At 39.0% G+C, this 21149-nt stretch overlaps 1 protein-coding gene across 2 annotated transcripts in view; it reads left to right on the top strand.

The window, feature by feature from the left end:
• The first annotated feature begins 3409 nt into the window (after nucleotides 1-3409).
• LOC119527398 (nuclear autoantigenic sperm protein) overlaps nucleotides 3410-21149 on the top strand; it is a 77468-nt gene continuing 59728 nt past the window's right edge. The window contains exon 1 of one of the 2 annotated variants that reach the window (XM_037827357.1): nucleotides 3410-3708. In XM_037827357.1, coding sequence (XP_037683285.1) covers nucleotides 3650-3708 — 59 coding nt within the window. In that variant the 5' untranslated portion in view covers nucleotides 3410-3649. The remainder of the gene's footprint in view (nucleotides 3709-21149) is intronic. The other variant, XM_037827358.1, reaches the window with a different exon arrangement.

The following is a 21149-nucleotide window of genomic DNA, read 5'->3' as shown; positions in this document are numbered from 1 at the left end:
TTGCTTTCAAATTCTTCCTTCCATCTGACACCAGGACTCAATTTTGCCAAATTCTCTGCCACTTTAAAACAAGGATTGCCTTTCTTCCAGTTCTCAACAATACATTCATCACTTCTGCTCAAGGCCTCATCAGAAGTATCTTCAGAGTCCATATTTCCACAAACAATCTCTTTAAAGCAGTTTAGGCCTTTTCTTTCAAGCTCCTCACAATTCTTCCAGAATCTTCCCCTTATCCATTTAAAAAGCCATTCCAACATGTTTGGTATTTGCAAACTCAGCAGCAAAAGCACCCCACTTTTCTGGTACCAAAATCGGTTCTAGTTTGCTAATGTTGCCAGAATGGAAAACACCAGAGATGGATTGGCTTTTATAAAAGGGGGTTTATTTGGCTACACAGTTACAGTCTTAAGGCCATAAAGTGTCCAAGGTAACACATCAGCAATCGGGTACCTTCACTGGAGGATGGCCAATGGTGTCCAGAAAACCTGTTAGCTGGGAAGGTACATGGCTGGTGTCTTCTCCAAAGTTCTGGTTTCAAATGGCTTTCTCCTATGATGTTCCTCTCTAGGCTTCAGCTCCTCTTCAAAATGTCACTCACAGCTGCACTGAGTTACTTGTGTTTGCCAGCTCATTTATATGGCTCCACTGATCAAGGCCCACCCTGAATGGGTGGGGCCACGCCTCTATGGAAATATCTAATCAGAGTTATCATCTACAGTTGGGTGGGGCACATCTCCATGGAAACACTCAAAGAATCCCAGTCTAATCAGCACTAAAATGTCTGCCCCACAAGATTGCATCAAAGATAATGGTGTTTGGGGGACATAATACATTCAAACCGGCACACCTTCTCTTAGAGGTACCTGGAACAGCCAGTTCCTGAGCCATGTGTGTGTGTGTGTCAGCAGGTTGCCTCTTGACTTTCCTCATTGGGATTCTCCTTTCTTAGTCTGAGAGGTCAGTTATCATTTGTCCAGGTCTTTTCTGGCTTTTAAAATTTTGTTGCTGTTGTTTCCTCTCCCATTCCCTTTGATCTTGTGGGTTTATACCTTAAAAGACAACAACAAAAAAATCCTATATTATTATGTAGATGGTTTAAAGAGGGACTGGATGGCAACGTATGTGTTCAATCCACAATCTTTGACTGGAAGTCTTTTCTAAATCTCAATAAATATAATAAAAAAAATTTCCCCCCAAAATAAAGTCCCATTTACCCCCATTACTTACTATGAAATCTTGGTTTCTATTTTAAGTAGATATGTTTTTGAGTGAACTTCTTTCCAGTTCTAATTGATTATATTATGATTGTTTTATTTATTTAACAAGTTCATTTGGATATTTGTTGTATGAGTTGGGGATTTAGTTATAAATAAGACAGAAAAGATCACATGAAACCTATATACTTAGAAGGGGGTTATAATAAATAAACAAATAAATAGTAACTGTAGATATTGATAAGTACAGTGAAAGAAATAAACTAGGGGAAGCTAATTTTGATTGGGTGGTCAGTGAAGGCCTTTTTGGAGGTAACATTTAAGATGATGCCTTATTCAAAGTATTGGGCAAAGAGCTTTCAAGGCAACGATGCATCCAGGCCATGGGGTGAGAAAGGGCTTGGGAAATCTGAGGAACAGAAAGGAGACCAGCGTGGTTGGAGTATGCCGAATGAAGGGGAGAAGCATTGAATGAATTTGGAGAGGTGGATTAAAGCCAGAACACGTAGGACCTGGTAGGCAATGATAAGGAGCTCAAAATTTCTTCTAAGAGCCATGACAACCTCAAGCTTTTGAAGGGGAGTGACATGATATAATGTACATGTTTAAAAGATTTTTCTGGAGAATGGTTGGAGAGGGTAAAGCAGAGACCAGAGGCTATGCAGTACTACAGGAAAGAGATTATGGTGGCTAGGCTTGGATTAGATTGGTGGTAGTAAAGATTGAGGGAAGTGGATGAATTGAACATAAATTTTCAAATACATTTCTCATAAGATGGAGTTCCTTAAATGCAGAGACCACGTCTTTTGTCCTTAGGACCTGGTACACAGCTTTGCACATCATAGGTGCTCAGTGAATATTAGTTTAACAGATGAATGGGTCATACAAGTAACTGGACTTGGGTAGGCCTGAAAAAAAGCCCCAGCCGTGCTTGCAAGGACTCTGGAGATGCTCACCTCCTCCATCTATTACTATGTTTTCAGACTGCGCTAGTAATTTATGAGTGCTTTGCATAAGCCAGGCACAGGGCTACTTGTTTTAGTGAGCTTAATTCTAATTCTCACAGTATTCTTAAGAGGTGGATACTAAATTGCATAATTTTACATTTAACCTTAAGAGATTAAATGACTTGGCTCAGGTCACTGAGCTAATAATGGAGGAGCCCACGTCTGTTTGCCACGGAATTGGCACTTTCAGGCCCAGCTCCATGGCCCCCAAGATTTCAAGCTGCTTGAGCCTTGGCAGACTGCAGTAAGAATCCTCCCTAGGAATCTTTCTCAGCCAGTGTGCAAGAACCTGGACGGAAATAAAATCCCTGTTCTGATCACTGGAGGCTGGGCCTGGTGGAAGGGAACAAATGATGCCTCAGGGGGAGAGGCAGCCATTTCAGCCTGCCTGCTATCTTCCATTCAGCCAGATGCGGGAATGAGGCTCACTCACTGCACTGCTTTCAGTTACCGACTTGACTTGCAACTTGCTGAGCAAGTCACACCTTCCCTGAAACTTGGTTTCCTTTTCTACGAAATGAGGCTAACACCGATCTCACATGCAGCGTTGCTGTCAAGATAAAATAATTCCGCTAAGAGTTTTAAAGAATCTAAGCACAGTACCCCCGCACATAGTGGGTACAGGATAAACCGTAGCTCTAAGAGTGGACGAAAAGTCTTAGGAGCCAATCTGATTTGGAGTTTGGGTAGAGCCTGAGGATGGCGTCAGCGGATTGGGCCAGCTGAAGGAGGCGGGTCCGGAGGGAGGGGCCAGCCGCGTATCGCGGCAGCCCAGAGCTTTGAATCAAGCGCGGTAGCTTCAGCTGCAGCCAATCCTAGAACTGCGTCTTTTTGCGTCAGTTGTTGCTGCGGTTCCGAGCCACGAGTCTCTCACCAACATCAGTTCTAGCCGTTGCTGCTGTACCGGTGCTCGGCTCTTGCGTGTCCATCTGTTACGACGGAGAGGACAGACAGAAGGTCTCAGTTACGTCCTTGAGTATCCGGAGAGGAAGGAGATCTCGGCTACTTGCTCCATATATGCAGAGCAGCACTGGCTTCCCTTTCTGTGGAAGCCACTGGCCTGCGCTCTGTCAGGAGTTGTAGTCCCAAGATTCCGGTTCTTCTACGCGACGTGCTAGAGAAGCAGGAAGTTGTTCTTTTTTGGGAAAGCGGGCCTGGGAGGGAAGGTACCCCACGGAGCCATCCGGCGGTTGGGGAGGTTTCTTTTCCTTCGGTTTAGACATGGATTGTGTCCTGGCCCTTTAAACTCGAAGGGGAGGGCCCGGAAGTGGATGGGCGGGGCGAAGGTTCCTGGTATATAAGAGGGCCCCAGACGCGCGGGGTCTCCAATCTGCCATTTTCTGTTCCCGAGTGAGTCTCTTGCGTCTCAAGTCCGTGGTTTCATCACAGGCTCTATTCCGTCCGTTGGCACACCGCCTCAGGGTAACGATGGCCGCAGAGTCCACAGCCACTGCCGCCATCGCCGCGGAGTTGGTTCCCATCGACAAGTAAGCGGGACTGGAAAGCTGGGGCACTGACCAGTACGAGGGGAGGGGGTGGCGGACGGAACACCACGGGAGGAACAGACTGGTGGTTGGAAGGACTTCCGATGAGGCGCCGTCGCTCTTCAGGGAAGCCTGGACACTAAAGAAGCCCACCTTTTGCCGAAAGCTTCGCGCATTAGCGGTAACGCCGGTTGGCTGGCGCCCCCGGCCCCGCTTTTCGCAGCCGCCATCTTGCCGGGGGCAGCGGCGGCTGTCTCCATTGCCTGCCCCTCTTCTTCCTCCCCTGGCCCGGGGCTGTCGGCGGGGAGGCGGGGCTCCGGCGCACCGGGTTGCCCAGGCGTCCCCACTGTCCCCGCACTCCTGGAGCGCGCCTCCGGCTGGGATGTCTAGGCAACCCGGGAAAATAGCCAACAGATTTGGCGCCAAAAGAGAAAATTCTGCACGAGGAAAGCAGCTAAACCCGTGAGGTCGGGGGTGGGCGGACCCTTCGGTGGGCGGGGTCTTTTGCGCTTAAGTTCGCTTCTCCTGGCACTGGGGTAGGGGGCGGGGCCCCCGAGGAGGCGGGAAAACTCCATTGTCTGGGGCCTCTGCGGCTGGGACGAGCGCCTTGGACTACCGCGGTGGGGCGCGGTGAGGCTTATTCCCAGTTTCGCTTACCTCGTGCTCTGGCCCTGGTCACCGCGCCCTCCGACACTGCAAGTCCTGGCCACTGCTTGTGATAGAGAGCATCGTGGGTTTTTAGACTTGAGAGGTGTTGGTGGGAGACTTTGCTGCTTCGGGGAAACATGATCAGGACGCGAAGCTGTGTCAGACTCTCCCAGTGTTTGGTTACCAGGTGAATGTGCTGTAGCACATCAAAAGAACTAGAGGTAATGATAGAAGATAGGGTTGCTTGGAATGCGGCAGAAGTGCCACTCTGGCGTAAGGTATTTTATGAACAGTGAAGGGAAACGCTCCATCAGTTTTAGGAACAAGTGCTGTTTTCTATCTAGTAGGTTTGACTTCACAATATTTCCTTAATTCTTAGAGGCCCAGTTCTAACTTTTTTCCCTTAGAATTAGTTGCTTCCCCTGTAGAAAGAAGGCTGCTGCGAGATACGATTGAATCTCTGTGGTTTACACCCTGTAATTGCTAGTATATTTATAGCCACCAGCTTTTGCTTATCTGTACGCTACCTACCACCTTTTGGGTCTTTTCCTTACGGGTTTTTGCAGAAGGATGGTTCTTAATTTAATTTCAAACTGTTTCCTTCCCCTTTCCCACTGATTGGAGACGAGTGGAATACATTGGGCCTGGGAATCTATCTGTTGAGAAAAAAAAGTCTGCTTACTTGAGACTGTGTAGGAAGCAGTTTTCTTGTGCTTCCTCAAGAACTCTAGCACTTATTCCATTACTAATCTCTGTTCCCCAGTATTTCAGAAGTATATATATATATTTAACTTTTTAAGATAAAATACAACAAATAGTTCTTGCGTATCTTCAGGTGGTATCTGTCTAGCCAAAGTTAGATCAGTGAACTAATCTCCAACTCCCTGGCATTAAGTCTCCACTGTGGGAGTCCTCTTCAAGGTTTATCTGTTACAGTGAGTTTAGAGAATGACTCCAGGCCTAAGCCTAAGGGTCTCCCTGATCCCTTATGTACATGTGTCTTATCTTCCACATGTGCATGTGGTCCTAGGAATTCCCCCATTTAAAGAGATAAAAATGCCCCCTCTTCCTAGGAAACCGGTTCCTCATGGTGTCCTAGGCACTGCTCTGGATTTTCTACAGCCAGCAATCTCTTGCCCCAGGCAGCATGACTTGACTGCTCTTCTACAGTACTCTGTAGGAGAGTTCCCTGAGCTGCCTTTTATACCAGGGAAAGTTCTGGGACCATGTGTTCCTTGCTCCACCAACATACAGATTGGGCCAGATGTATGTAGTTCCCAGTCTGCACGAGGGTTACTCTACTACTTCTGTGTGCTTGGGCTGACTGGGCACTGAGCTGGTGAGGGTTGGGTGAGGGCCCAGCCAAGGTACCAGGAGATCCTACCTCTTTTAAATAGCTTTTTTAAAAATTGATTTGGTGCTGGCTCTGTTACTGCAGTCCTTTAACTTTTTCTGGAGACTTGAGAAAGCTGTTTCTGCCAATTTTTGCCGTTTGTTAAAAGCTTTTGTGGGGGAATGGCGCCTTTAAGTGTCTCGCTGCCGTCTTGATGGGGGTGGGGCTCTCAGTTGCTTTTGATTCCACCCTCATCACTTAAGTTGGACCACAGTTTTGTCACCTGTAAAATACCTAAATCTGATTCTTTAACTCTCATGGCATTTAAACGATGTTGCTAAAGGTAATCAATAGTAGTTTAAATGCTGAATTAGTCTTTATCATTTTTAGTTTTCTAACTAGTTCTGAATCTTCTTGCTTATATTAACACTGATAAAGAATGTAGAGCAGTTTGTGCTGTAGTGGAAGGGAGGAATGAGAAAGCTCGATTAGAAGGAAATCTTGTGTGTTGCATTGAGTTTTGGCTTAACTGTTAGAACAGTTCCCATGCTGCTTATTCTTTGTTTTAGAAAAGAAAATGTCAAAATAAAAATAAGTGGTTTAGATCAACCTTAAAGGTCCAGGTTTTGTCATTTCTATTTCTACAAGTGGTTTAAAAAATGAGTATGATAATTTCTTATGAGTTAGCTTCATGGAATTGTGGTGAATTAGTGTCACTGTAATTAGAGTATATTCGTGTGACTTAGGCAGAATACCTGGGTACCTGTTCCTTGGTGATGTGGAGGACTTAGGTCACTTGTATTAGCTAAATGTGTAGGTGGGAAAAAGGTGGACATGGAAAAAATGCAGTATATTTAGAAGATTGTATTCAGTGGATTCTGATATTTGATAATCTCAAGGTGCTTTTTTTTTTTTTTTTAGTTATTTTGTGGTAACATATAATACCTCATTTTAGCCGTTTTTTCATGTACAATTTAGTGGCTTTAGTTGCATTTACGATGTTGTACCACCATTACCACCTTCCATTACCAAACATTTTAATCACCCCAAACAGAAACTCTGTACTTAAAACAATAATTCTTCATTTCTTCCTCCCTTCTGCCCCTGGTAACCTCTGATTTACTTTCTGCCTCTGTATTTGTTTATTCTAGATAATTCTGTATAAGTGTAGTCATACAATATTTGTCCTTTTGTGTCTGGCTTATTTCTCAACATGATGTCTTCAAGGTTCATCCATGCTATAAGCATGTGTCAGAACTTATTCCTTTTCGTGACGGAATAATATTTCATTGTAAGTATATACCACTTTTTTTTTTTTTCCATTTATCTCTTGATGGACCCTTGGGTTTCTTTCACCTTTTGGCTATTGTTAATAATGCTGCTGCTCTGCACATTGGTGTACAAGTATCTGTTCAAAGCCCTGTTTTTAGTTCTTTTGGATCAAGGTACTTTTTTGAGGTAGGAGGCAAAAAAACATGGAATAAACGCTGGAGTTATTTTTGAGTTAGATGATAGTTTTCTAATCACACCCAGTGACCTTGATAATCCTTATATGCATGTCCAGAAGTATTCTTTACTCACCACTTTAGAAACTGAGCTAATGGGGCATTGTCTTCAGCTTCTTTTTTTGTCATTTAAATCTGCAGTGACAATTTTAGTTGGATGAAAGAAGCCATCTGGTCCTAGGCTTTGCTTTGTTGCAAGGGTTTTGATTACTGATTCAATCTCTACTTGTAATTGGCCTGTTGAGATTCTCTATTTCTTCTAGTCAGGGTAGGTTCCTAGCTTGTGTGTTTCTAGGAATCTATCCGTTTCATCTCCATTGTCTAATTTGTTAGCATACAGTTGTTCATGCTATCCTCTTATGATCCTTTTTATTTCTGTGGGGGTGAGTAATGTCCCCCCTGTCATTTCTGATTTTAATTATTGTGTCATTTTTCTTTGTCAGTCAAGCTAATAATGGTTTGTTGATTTTATTGGTCTTTTCAAACCTCTTTTGGTTTTGTTAATTTTTTATTTCATTTATTTCTACTCTAATCTCTGTTAATCTTTGTTAACTTCCTTCTGATTGCTTTGGGTTTAGTTTGCTGTTCTCTTTTTGGTTCCTCCATGTCTCTTATTTAAGCTAAGTACAAGGCAAATAATTATACATACTAATTTTTTTTTGTTTCATTTACCTGCCATTTTCCAGTAACTCATTGAAGTACAGCATACTACACAAAAGTGCATGAATTATTTAAGTGTACAGTTGAGTGAATTTTTAACAAAAGGAAACAAGAAACAAAACACTACCCTACTCCCTAAGTGTCACTATTCTAGCCTTTACTCTCACAGTTTTGCTGTTTTGATCTCTAAATAAATGGAATCATACAGTATGTAGTCATGCCCTATATTATTGAGCATTTGTTTTAGGTGCCAGAAAAAATTGTAAGGAAACAGAAATGGTCTCTGCTCTCAAATGGAACTTCTGCTAACTGGGATAGAGACTAAATATATAGATGAGAAAATGTCTGTCATAGTGCCAAGCAGATAATTATTTTAATTTACCCTTTTTGAGATACCTAGGTGGCTCTTTGGATTGGGTGGTCAGGAATGGCCTTAGTGAGATTTGAATGACAAGAAAGGGCCAGCTATAATAATATCCTAGCAAGGAAATTTCATTCATAGAAATAGGGATGCCAGAGAGTAGGTACAGAGGCAGTTTCGGTGGTGGGAGGAAGGGGGGCTTTTTGTGTGATTGTTTCTGTTTGCTCAACGAAGTAGGAACAAGGTCATTTGGCCGGAAGTTATAGGGGAGAAGAGTATGGTGTAGGAGATTTGAGAAGAGCAGAAAATGAGGAAAATAATGATTTAGGAGCAGTGGAAAACAAATATAGTTAAATGTAGGGTTGCCAGTGTTGTGTCCTTGTTTTAAATATAAATTTTAAGTGAAGTTAGTCAGTGCTTTTGGGTGCTTTTCTACTGCAAGTGTTCATTCAGCTGCTGACACAGAGTAGGTAGCTAGAGGGTTGAGAACTTTTTGGTACTTAAAGTTTTCCAAAAGAAAAACCTGAGTAGAATACTTTTTTCACAGAGTAAGGGTATATATTAAGGAAAAAAGTATCTTGAAGATAAAACTGTTAGAGATTTTGTTTTTTCATTTCTGGTTGTCCAGAATTAAATACCTGTTTGCTCTCTCGGTCCTTCCTCCCCTCCTTCCCATCGGATGCACTGACTCTGCATTCAGATATTCTCAATCGGATGTATTTTAAAAAACATTTTTCTATTATATGTCTCTGTTTAGCTACTATCTTTGCTTCTTCCCTTCACAGCCAAACTTGTTCAGACCAGAGTCTATATTCCTGGTCTCCATATTTTCTTTTTTGCATTCATTTAAAAAATATATTAGTACAAATTTTTTTTCTCTCCAGTACTTGTGTCCCTCTGTTTATTTTTTCCCCTGCAATTATACACGGATATATTCAAATATCATACAATCATCCACAGTGTACAATCAGTTGTTTTCAGTATCGTCATATAGTTGTGCATTCATCACCACAGTTAGCACTTACACTCTCATTACTCAAAAGAATTGAAACAAAAGAATAATAAAAGAATAAAAGAAAAAGTAAAAATAAAATACAGCAATAAGGTCAGACAACAATACCACTACCAAGAATCCCATACCCCCCCTCCCCTTATTTCCCCCTCTCACAGACATTTAGCTTTGGTATATTGCTTTTGTTACATTTAATGGGAACATATGACAATGTTACTGTTAACCCCAGACTCCAGTTGCATTGATTATATTTTTTGCCCAATACCATCCCCTTTTTTAACACTTTGTGAGGTTAACCTTCATTTGTTCTCCCACATGTAAAAACATTTTTACATTTATGTCTTTAGTCACCATCACTGACCACTCTAGGTTTCACTAAGTTACAAAGTCCCTGTCTTTATCATCCATCCTTCACTCTGGTACCATACATGCCCCCAGCCCTCCTCTTTCAACTTAACTCACAGACGTCTTTGTCATTGTACCTGTAATACTGTGCTGCCATCACACAGCACTGCACTCTCCATTTCTGGATCTACACAGTCAATCCTGTTGAACATTCTATAATCCTTCAGCATTAAATGCCTGATCTCTACCGTCTTTCTATCTCCTGATAACTTGCGTTCTCAGCTTTAACTCTCAAAGTTTGTTCATTAATGTTGTTCATATTAATGAGACCATACAGTGTCCTTTTGTTTCTGGCTAGCTTCGCTCAACGTGATGTCTTCAAGGTCTGTAACTTTGTTCTTACAGCTCACAGCTCTGTAATATTCCATTATGTGTATATACCACAGTTTGTTTCTTGTAATTTTCTTTGTATAGGTCTTTTGTGTCCTTGGTTAAGTTTTTTCCTAAATACTTGGTTCTTTTTGTTGCTATTATAAATGGAATTTTTTTCTTGATTTCCTCCTGTTGTGTATTACTTTTGTATAGGAACACCACAGATTTTTGACTGCCACTTTGCTGTGTTCATTGATTATTTCTAGTAGCTTTGCTGTAGATTTTGGATTTTCTACGTATAGGATCATGTCATCTGCAAACAGTGAAAGTTTTACTTCTTCCTCTCCAATTTGGATGCCTTTAATTTCTTTTTCTTGCCTAATTGCTCTAGCTAGAACTTCCAGCACCATGAAGGATAACAATGGTGACAGTGGGCATCCCTGTCTTGTTCCTGATGTTAGAGGGAAAGCTTTCTGTCTTTCCCCATTGAGTATGATGTTAGCTGTGGGGTTTTCATATATTGCCTTTATTGTATTGAGAAAATTCTCTTCTATTCCTACCTATCCTTTGAAGTGTTTTCATCAAGCGAGTATGTTGAATTTTGTTAAATGCCTTTTCTGCATTGATCAAGATGATCATTTGGTTCTTCCATTTTGATTTATTGATGTGGTATATTATATTAATTGATTTTCTTATGTTGAACGAACCTTGTATAACTGAAGTAAATCCCACTTGATCATTGTGTATAATTCTTTTAATGTGCTGCTGGATTCAATTTGTATTTTGTTGAGGATTTTTGCATCTATATTCATTAAAGAGATTGGTCTATAATTTTTTTTTTTTTGTATCTTTGATTTTGGTATTAAGGTGATGTTGGCTTCATAGAATGAGTTAAGTAGCTTTTCCTCCTATTCAAGTTTTTAAAGAGTTTGAGCAGGATTGGTACTAATTCTTTCTTGAATGCTTGGTAGAATTCATGTGAAACCATCTGGTCCTGGGTTATTCTGTTTTGGGAACTTTTTGATGACTGACTCAGTCTCTTTACTTGTGATTGGTTTATTGAGGTCATCTGTTTCTTCTTGAGTCAATGTTGGTTGTTCATGCTTTTCTAGTATATTTAATACAGATTTTAACATGGGGATTTAGGGATCTAAAGATAAGACCCCAGTTCCTGGTAATCAGATCACAACTTAATAGGATAGGTGTGTACTGAGAGTACGCACATTTATTTTTCAATCTTCCTCAATCTGGCTTCTGTCCCTCATGCCATTTAAATCACGTGTAATCAACGATTGTCTAAATACTAAATAAATCATTCGTTACCTTTCTTAGCTTTCTAACTAGTTCTTAACTTTTTTGCTGCATTTGATGCCATCCATCCGCTTTGAGATTGTTTCCCTTTGATACCACCTTTATTCCTATCTCCCTGCTCTTATATTACTAGCAATTATTAGAATTTATTGAGTCCTTATATGCTGAGCATTGTAGTAAGTGCTTTATGAACTTATTTTATTTTCAAAACAGTCCTCTGAGATAGGTACTATTAATTATAGTTGAGAAAACTGAGGGAATTCACATGCTAAGTGCCAGAGTTACTTAACCTGATCCTACTCTAGTGATTAACCATCCAGTTACTTATATTGATTAGGTACTAAGCCTTGTGCTTGGTGCTGGGATACAGCTAGGATAGGTATGGTTGTTTTTCTTACAGCTTGATCCTGTTGGGAAATACAGAAAGTCAGCAGGCAATTTGAATACAGTGGAGTTATAACAGGGGTCATGTAGATTACTAAGAGATTTGTATAAGTTACTGTTCTGTAAAATATAGGGATAGTCCCACCTGCATCAGGTTTTCTGTGAGACGATTAAATGAGAAAGTAGTAGGCAAGGTATATACAATGTTTGACAGTCAAATGTTTGCTCTGAATTGCCTGTTAAACATTATCCATTTAGGCATTGTACAGACACCTCAAAATCAACTTGTCTTAACATTTAACCCCGCAGTGTTCACTAATGAATGCTGTTTTTGTTCTATATCTTGGTTGGATGGCACTCAGTTTCCAACCCCAGAAATAGAAATACTGGGTTCCTCCTCCCTCCCTTTCCAACTTGCAAACCATCACCAGTATTGCAGTTTGACCTTCCTAATACTGTTCTGATGTATGGCTTAGAAATGTGAAGCACAGAGGAAATATAAAGCCAGATAGGAAAAGTGAAGTGGGGATTGTAGTGAACTGGAGAGGGGATTCTCCTCCCTCAAAGGGAATGATTGCTGCTCAGCTTCAGCTTGTGTGGGAATGTAGGCCCATATTGGCAGATATTCCAAATTCTTTTTTATATTTTAATTATTTTTTTAATAGGCAATACAGCCATGACTCAAATCAGAAAGGTAGGCATACGGTGAAATGTCCCTTCAACTCTTATACCCCATAGCCACAGTTTTTCTCCTCAGTCAACCAATAATAGAAATTTATTATGTATCTTTAATGATGCCTTATGCTTATACAAGCAAATTGTATATAGTGTTCTGTCTCCCTTTTTGTATAAATGGTAACATTCTTGAGCACTTAATATATCTTGGAGGCCATTCTTCATCAGGGCATACTTTCATTATTTTTTAATGGCTGCATAGTATTCTATTCTATGGCTTTCTCATAAGTTCCCTACTGATGGACTGTTGAGTTATTTCCGATATTACGTTATTACAGACTGCTGCACTGAATGGCCTTGAAATAAACCATTTGTATATCTGTAGGGTAAATTCCTACAAGTAGAATTGCTGGGTCAAAAAGTGTATTCAGTTATTTTTTGGTAGAGATTGCCAAATAGGCCTTCATAGATAGAGGTCTTGGGGGTTTACACTTTCATTAGAAATATTCAGGAGCATCTGTTTCCCCTACACCCTCATTTTGACTATTTGATGGGTAAAAATACTTTCTTAATGTACGTTCGTGTTTCTCAAGAATGAGTGTGAGCATGTGCTCAAATATTTGAGCTGCTTACGTTTTGATTTCTGTGAATGTGTTTATATCCTGAAATCTTTTCCTGTTGAACTTTTTTTTCTCCTGTTGGTTGTAAGAGTCTGTGTATATTAGACAAGTCAACCTTTTGTGAAATGAATATTTCTGAATTTAAAAAAGGCCTTCCCCAGATGAATCATGAAGTAATTCTCCCATGGTTTCCTCTGGTACTGGTTTCATATCTTACTTAATTTTTCAAGAGAAGCAGAAATACAGATTTTATATGCACTCTCCAAAACTTTAAATGTAATAACTGCCATAATTAAAATAAAAATCAGTGCATCATACATGCCTATGTGGTCTAGGAAGGACATGAACGTTCATATCTATTTATAATTTGTTTTAATCCATTGATGCTTGAAGTGCGGTCCAGAAACCAGCAGTATCAGCATCACCTTGGACTATGTTAGAAATGCAGATTCCTGGGGCTCACCCCCACACCTACTGTGTGGGAGTAGGGCTCAGCAATCTATTATAACAAGTTCTCCAGTTGATTCTCATGCAGACTAAACTTGGAGAGCCAGTGGTCTCATCCATCTTTTCTGACTATTAGCAATGTGTTAGTACAGGCCCTTTTCATTTTCCTAGGCTACTGCTAAGAAAGAGAATCGAAGTAAATATTTCACTGTTTAGTGCTTTATAATATTATTTAATTTTCTTTATTGGTTTCCTTGTTTTTAATTTTATTTCTTTCAAACTGTCTTTTGTACTATAGTCAGGGTAATCTGAAAAGTAAATTTGATCATGTTATGTGCTCAGTGATTTCTTCAGAATTAAAGTTTAAAGCTTTAGGTTGGCATCATAATGAAATGATCTGGCTCTCATGTGCCTATCCAGCCTTGCTCCTTGTTACATTCTTAGGATGGAAAGCATGGAGGAGGACAGTTACAAAGGTAAAGTTGTCCAGTTCTTGGAATTTTGCATTATAGTTTAAGTAGTCTCCAAAGTGGGGAATTAATCTTTCATAATAATAAATTGGTTGACAATATGACAGTTGCCTTATTTAAAACATTTTATCCAGTTGAACTCACTCTTATGCAATAGAGTGTCTTTAAAAAGTTCTTGCTTAGCAATGGTGAATTGAAGATGTTAATTCAAGCACATATAAATAGCAAGAAAATAGCAGATTTGACACCACTATTTATAGCTTTTACTCCTAACTTTTTTGTTTAGTCACATTGTGAGATTTTAAAATGATGGCTGTCACTGGTAGTATGCCTTCAAGCAGATATTTTGAAAAATAAAAAATCTGTTGCTTCAAAAAAGTTAATATTTGAACTAGTGAGAAAGTAACTGCTTTTCAAAACAAGTTATTGAGAGAAGTTTGGGAAAATCATAGTAGGAAATGTTTACACTATATGATTTTATTGCCAAAAATTTATATAATTTAATAACTTGGAAATGCTTATTTTTGCTTCTTTAAAAATGTTCTGTTCCAAACATGCAACACAATTCACTTCTGTCTTACTCCAAAATGTGCAGCTGTGTACCAAAATATATATGCAAGAATGTTCACAGCAGCTAAAATAATAGCAAAAAACTAGGAACAACCTATCTAGAGGAGAATCAGTCTATTTCTGTGTCGAATACAAAGCAATGAAAATGAACAAACTGGATTTACATGCATCAGTGTGAATGAAACTTACAAACAAAAGAAGTGACACGAGGGCATAATTTGATCTCATTTATAGCAAGTTCAAAAAAGAGAGAAAGGTCTTTCATATTTACACTTGTATTAACCATTTCCATTGCTCTTCATTTCTTAGGGTAGACCAAAATTTCCCTCTGGTATCATTTTCTTTCTGTTTAGGCTACCTTTAACATTTCTTCTAATGATGGTCTGCTGGTAATGAATTTTTCTCTACTTTATATGAAAGAAAAGGGCTGTGTTTCACTTTTTTTAAACTTTTATTTTTACTTTTCTAGAAGTTAAAATTTTTATTGTGCTAATACATAACATGAGATTCTTCCGTTTTAACCACCTTCAGGTATACAACTGAGTGGTATTAATTGCATTCGCAATGTTGTGCTACATTACCACCACCCATTATCAAAACTCCATCACCCCAAACAGAAACATTGTACCTATTGCACATTAAATACCCATTCCCCCTGCTGCTGATAAACTCTGACCTATGACCTACTTTCTATGTATCAGTTTGCTTATTCTAGATATTTCACGTATTACTTACGTTTCTCTAGGGAAACAGAATCAACAGGAGATATCTGTAAATAGGAGATTTTATACAGGTGTCACACTCAACTATGGGGATGCACGAATCCAGATTCCATGGGGCGGGATGCACGAGTCCACATTCCATGGGGCAGGCAGCAAGGTGGCAACTCCAACAAAGTCCTCGATGAATTCAGAGGGTGGCTGAAAGAAGAGAAAGTTCTCTCTCCTCTCCATTAAAAGTCTTCAACTGATTGGATTAAATCCAGCCAATTGAATTCTCTTAATTGCTGAAGACATGCCCTTTGATTGATGTAATCAGCCACAGATGCAGTTAGTTGACTGATGATTTAATAAACCAACCTTCTGGTTTATTAACCAGCCATAAATGTCCTTGTAGTAATGGTTAGGCCAGTGCTTGCTTGATGAGACATCGGCACCATCACCTGGCCAAGTTGACACATGAATCTAACCACCACATTTTGTAAAGTGGAGTCATGACATATGTAATATCTGTCCTTTTGTGTCTGACTTACTTCACTCAACATGATGCTTTCAGGTTCATCCATGGTGTAGTATGTATTGGAGCTTCATTCCTTTTTATTGCTGAATAATATTCTATTGTATGTGTATAGCACATTTAGTTTATCCAGTAGTCTGTTGACAGATATTTGGGTTGTTTCCACATTTGGGCTATTGTAAATAATGCTGATGTGAACATTGATGTACAAGTTTCAGAGTCTGTGTTTTCGGTTCTTTTTTATGTATACATAGGAGTGGAATTGCTGGGCAATCATTACAATTCCAGTATCTCCACATCCTTGACAACATGTTATGTTCCATTTTTCTCTTTATAATAGCTTCCTGGAGAGTGTGAAGTGTGGTATCTTGTGGTTTTAATTTGCATTTTCCTAATGGCTTATTGATGTTTATTGGTCATTTGTATATCTTTGGAGAAATGTCTGTTCAAAAAGACTTTTAAAATTGGGTTGTTTGTCTTTTTGTTCAGTTGTAGGAGTTTTTAAAATAACTTTTGTATAAGCTCTTGCCAGATATATGATTCACACCCATTTTCTCCCATTTTGTGAGTTGACTTTTCACTCTTGAGAAAGCACAAGTTTTAAATTTTGAAGAAGTCCAGTTTATCAGTTTTTTCCTTTGTCACTTGTGCTTTTGGTGTCATTTAAGAAACCATTGCCCAATCCGAGGCCATGAAGATTTGCCCTTAATTTTTCTTCTAAGAGTTTTAGCCCTTAAGCTTAGGTCTTTGAACATTTTTAGGTAATTTTTGTATAAGTTGTAAGGAAAGAGTCCAGCTAATATTTTGCCTGTGGTTATCCGGTTCTCCCAGTGCTGTTTTTTGAAGAGACTGTCCTTACCCTAATGAATGATCTTGGCACTCTTGTCCAAGATCATTTAACCATATGTGTCAGTATATTTCTGGATTCTCTTTATTCTGTACATCTGTCTGTGTACCACTACCACCACAGTTTGCTTTTGCTTTTTTTATTTTTTTTTTATTTTTTTTTGCGCAATTTGACATTGTGGCAATTTTATTGTGATTTGTAAGTCACATAACAAAGTGGAGAAAAGTCTTTACAAATCTTTTCCCCCATTTTAAAATTGGGTTGTTTTATAATTGACATGTAAAAGTTCTTTATATGTATTTGATGTAAGTTCCTTATAAGAGATGTGATTTGCAAAAAATTTCTCCCATTCTGTGGGCTTTTTTTCCACTTTTTTGATGGTATCTTTGAAGTATAAAAGTTTTTAATTTTGATGATCAGTATATTTTCTTGTATGGAAGGTGCTTTTGGTGTCATGTAAGAAAGCATCGCCTAATCCAAGGTCATGAAGATTTATTCCTGTGTTTCTTCTAAGATTTTTATAGTTTTAGCTCTTATATTTAGGTCTTTGATCCATTTTGGGTTAATTTTTTTTGTGTATGATATGAGAGAAATCCATCTTCAATCTTTTCCTTATGGATATCCATTTGTCCCAACACCTATCCAACACCATTTATTGAAGAGTTATTCTTCCCCGTTGAATTGGCTTGACACCCTTGTAGAAAATCAATTGACCAAAAATGTTAGTGTTTATTTCTGGTTCTAGTCCATTGTTCTATATGTCTGATATAATGCTGTCTTTATTACTGCAACTTCTTATGACTTTTGAAATTGCTAGTGTTAGTACTCCAACTTTGTTCTTTCTTTTCAAGATTTTTTTGGCAATCCTATATACCTTTGCATTAATATATGAATTTTTGAATCAGTTCACCATTGTCTGGGGAAAAAAAAGGCAGGTATGGTTTTTATTTTTTCTTAATTTATTTTTAGTTGTGGTAAAATATGTTAAAAAACCAGTTTAACCATTTTAAATGGACAATTCATTGACATTAAGTACATATACAATATTGTGTGTTTCCAGACTATTTTCATCATCCCAAACCAAAATTCATACTCATTTAACAATAACCCCATTTTTCCTCCCCTCACCCTGGTAGCCACTACTCTGTTTTATACTCTAGGAATTTGCTTATTCTAAGTATTTCATATAAGGTAAATTATACAGTATTTGTCCTTCTGTGTCTAGCTTATTTCACACATGATGTTTTTAACATTTATCTATGTTGTAGCCTGTTTCAGCACTTTGTTTCTTTTTATGGCTGAACAGTATTCAATTGCATGGATATACCACATTTTGTCTTTTTACTTTCATGAAAGTCCTTTGATGTTCAGAAGTTTTAAATTTTGATGAGGTCCTATTTGTTTATTTTTTCTTTTGCTTGTGCTTTGGGTGTATAAAGTCTAAGAAACCATTGCCTAACACAAGGTCCTGAAGATGCTTCCTTATGTTTTCTTCTGCTAGTTATACAGTTCTGGCTCTTATATTTAGGTCTTTGATTCATTTTTAGTTGATGTTTGTATATGCTGTGAGGTAAGGGTCCACGTTCATTATTTTGCTAATGGAGATTCAGTTTTCCCAGCACAATTTCTTGAAAACACTGTTTTCCAACTGAGTGGATTTGGCACCCTTGGAAAAAATCAGTTGGCCATAAACCTGAGGGTTGATTTTGGAACTCTCAGTTCTATTCCATTGTTCTGTAAGTCTGCCCTTGTCCCAGTACCATGCTGTTTTTTGTTTGTTTGTTTGTTTGTTTTTTTTCCTAGATTCTTTTTTTTTAATCTTCATTTTATTGAGATATATTCACATACCACGCAGTCATACAAAACAAATCGTACATTCCATTGTTCACAGTACCATTACATAGTTGTACATTCATCACCTAAATCAATCCCTGACACCTTCATTAGCACACACACAAAAATAATAAGAATAATAATTAAAGTGAAAAAGAGCAATTGAAGTAAAAAAAGAACACTGGGTACCTTTGTATGTTTGTTTGTTTGTTTCCTTCCCCTATTTTATTTTTTTTTAATCTTCATTTTATTGAGATATATTCACATACCACGCAGTCATACAAAACAAATCGTACATTCCATTGTTCACAGTACCAGTACATAGTTGTACATTCATCACCTAAATCAATCCCTGACACCTTCATTAGCACACACACACAAATAACAAGAATAATAATTAAAGTAAAAAAGAGCAATTGAAGTAAAAAAGAACACCGGGTACCTTTGTCTGTTTGTTTGTTTCCTTCCCCTATTTTTCTACTCATCCATCCATAAACTAGACAAAGGGGAGTGTGGTCCTTATGGTTTTCCCAATCCCATTGTCACCCCTCATAAGCTACATTTTTATACAATTGTCTTTGAGATTCATGGGTTCTGGGTTGTAGTTTGATAGTTTCAGGTATCTACCACCAGCTACCCCAATTCTTTAGAACCTAAAAAGGGTTGTCTAAAGTGTGCGTAAGAGTGCCCACCAGAGTGACCTCTCGGCTCCTTTTGGAATCTCTCTGCTACTGAAGCTTATTTCATTTCTTTCACATCCCCCTTTTGGTCAAGAAGATGTTCTCCGTCCCACGATGCCAGGTCTACATTCCTCCCCGGGAGTCATATTCCACGTTGCCAGGGAGATTCACTCCCCTGGGTGTCTGATCCCACGTAGGGGGGCAGGGCAGTGATTTCACCTTTCAAGTTGGCTTAGCTAGAGAGAGAGGGCCACATCTGAGCAACAAAGAGGCATTCGGGAGGAGGCTCTTAGGCACAATTATAGGGAGGCCTAGCCTCTCCTTTGCAGCAACCATCTTCCCAAGGTTAAAACCTACGGTAGAGGGCTCAACCCATCAAACCACCAGTTCCCTATGTCTGTGGTCATGTTAGCAACCATTGAGGTGGGGTAGGCCAATACCCCTGCATTCTCCACAGGCTCCTCAAGGGGGCACTACATACTTTTTTCCTTGTTTTTCCCTTTTTTTTTTTTTTAACCTTTCCTTCCTTTTTAAATCAACTATATGGAAAAAAAAAATACAATAAAAGAACATTTCAAAGAGACCGTAACAAGGGAGTAAGTAAAAGACAACTAACCTAAGACAACTGCTTTACTTCCAACCTGTTCCTACTTTACCCCAAGAAAGTTACATAATATAGCAACATTTCTGTGAACTTGCTCCTACTATATCCATCAGAAATTAACAGACCATAGTCATTCCTGGGCATCCCCAGAACGTTACATAGCATATCTGTTCTTCTTGGATTACTGTTCCCCCTTCCTTAATTGCTCTCTATTGCTAGTTCCCCTACATTCGACATTATAAACCATTCGTTTTACATTTTTCAAAGTTCACATTAGTGGTAGCATATAATATTTCTCTTTCTCTGCCTGGCTTATTTCGCTCAGCATTATGTCTTCAAGGTTCATCCATGTTGTCATATGTTTCACGAGGTCGTTCCTTCTTACTGCCGTGTAGTATTCCATCGTGTGTATATACCACATTTTATTTATCCATTCATCTGTTGAAGGACATTTGGGTTGTTTCCATCTCTTGGCAATTGTGAATAATGCTGCTATGAACATTGGCGTGCAGATATCTGTTCGTGTCACTGCTTTCCGATCTTCCGGGTATATACCGAGAAGTGCAGTCGCTGGATCGAATGGTAACTCTATTTCTAGTTTTCTAAGGAACTGCCAGACTGACTTCCAGAGTGGCTGAACCATTATACAGTCCCACCAACGATGAATAAGAGTTCCAATTTCTCCACATCCCCTCCAGCATTTGTAGTTTCCTGTTTGTTTAATGGCAGCCACTCTAACCGGTGTTAGATGGGATCTCATTGTGGTCTTAATTTGCATCTCTCTAATAGCTAGTGAAGCTGAACATTTTTTCATGTGTTTCTTGGCCATTTGTATTTCCTCTTCAGATAACTGTCTTTTCATATCCTTTGCCCATTTTATAATTGGGCTGTCTGTACTATTGTCATTGAGTTGTAGGATTTCTTTATATATGCAAGATATCAGTCTTTTGTCAGATACATGGTTTCCAAAAATTTTTTCCCATTGAGTTGGCTGCCTCTTTACCTTTTTGAGAAATTCCTTTGAGGTGCAGAAACTTCTAAGCTTGAGGAGTTCCCATTTATCTATTTTCTCTTTTGTTGCTTGTGCTTTCGGTGTAAAGTCTAGGAAGTGGCTGCCTAATACAAGGTCTTGAAGATGTTTTCCTACATTATCTTCTAGGAGTTTTATGGTACTTTCTTTTATATTGAGATCTTTGGTCCATTTTGAGTTAATTTTTGTGTAGGGGGTGAGGTAGGGGTCCTCTTTCATTCTTTTGGATATGGATATCCAACTCTCCCAGCCCCATTTGTTGAATAGACCATTATGACTCAGTTCAGTGACTTTGGGGGCCTTATCAAAGATCAGTCGGCCATAGATCTGAGGGTCTATCTCTGAATTCTCAATTCGATTCCATTGATCTATATGTCTATCTTTGTGCCAGTACCATGCTGTTTTGACAACTGTGGCTTTATAATAAGCTTCAAAGTCAGGGAGTGTAAGTCCTCCCACTTCGTTTTTCTTTTTTAGAGTGTCTTTAGCAATTCGAGGCAT

Source organism: Choloepus didactylus, chromosome 2, assembly GCF_015220235.1.
Source record: "Choloepus didactylus isolate mChoDid1 chromosome 2, mChoDid1.pri, whole genome shotgun sequence".
NCBI lineage: Eukaryota > Metazoa > Chordata > Mammalia > Pilosa > Megalonychidae > Choloepus > Choloepus didactylus.
This window is presented reverse-complemented; position numbering and strand designations above follow the sequence as displayed.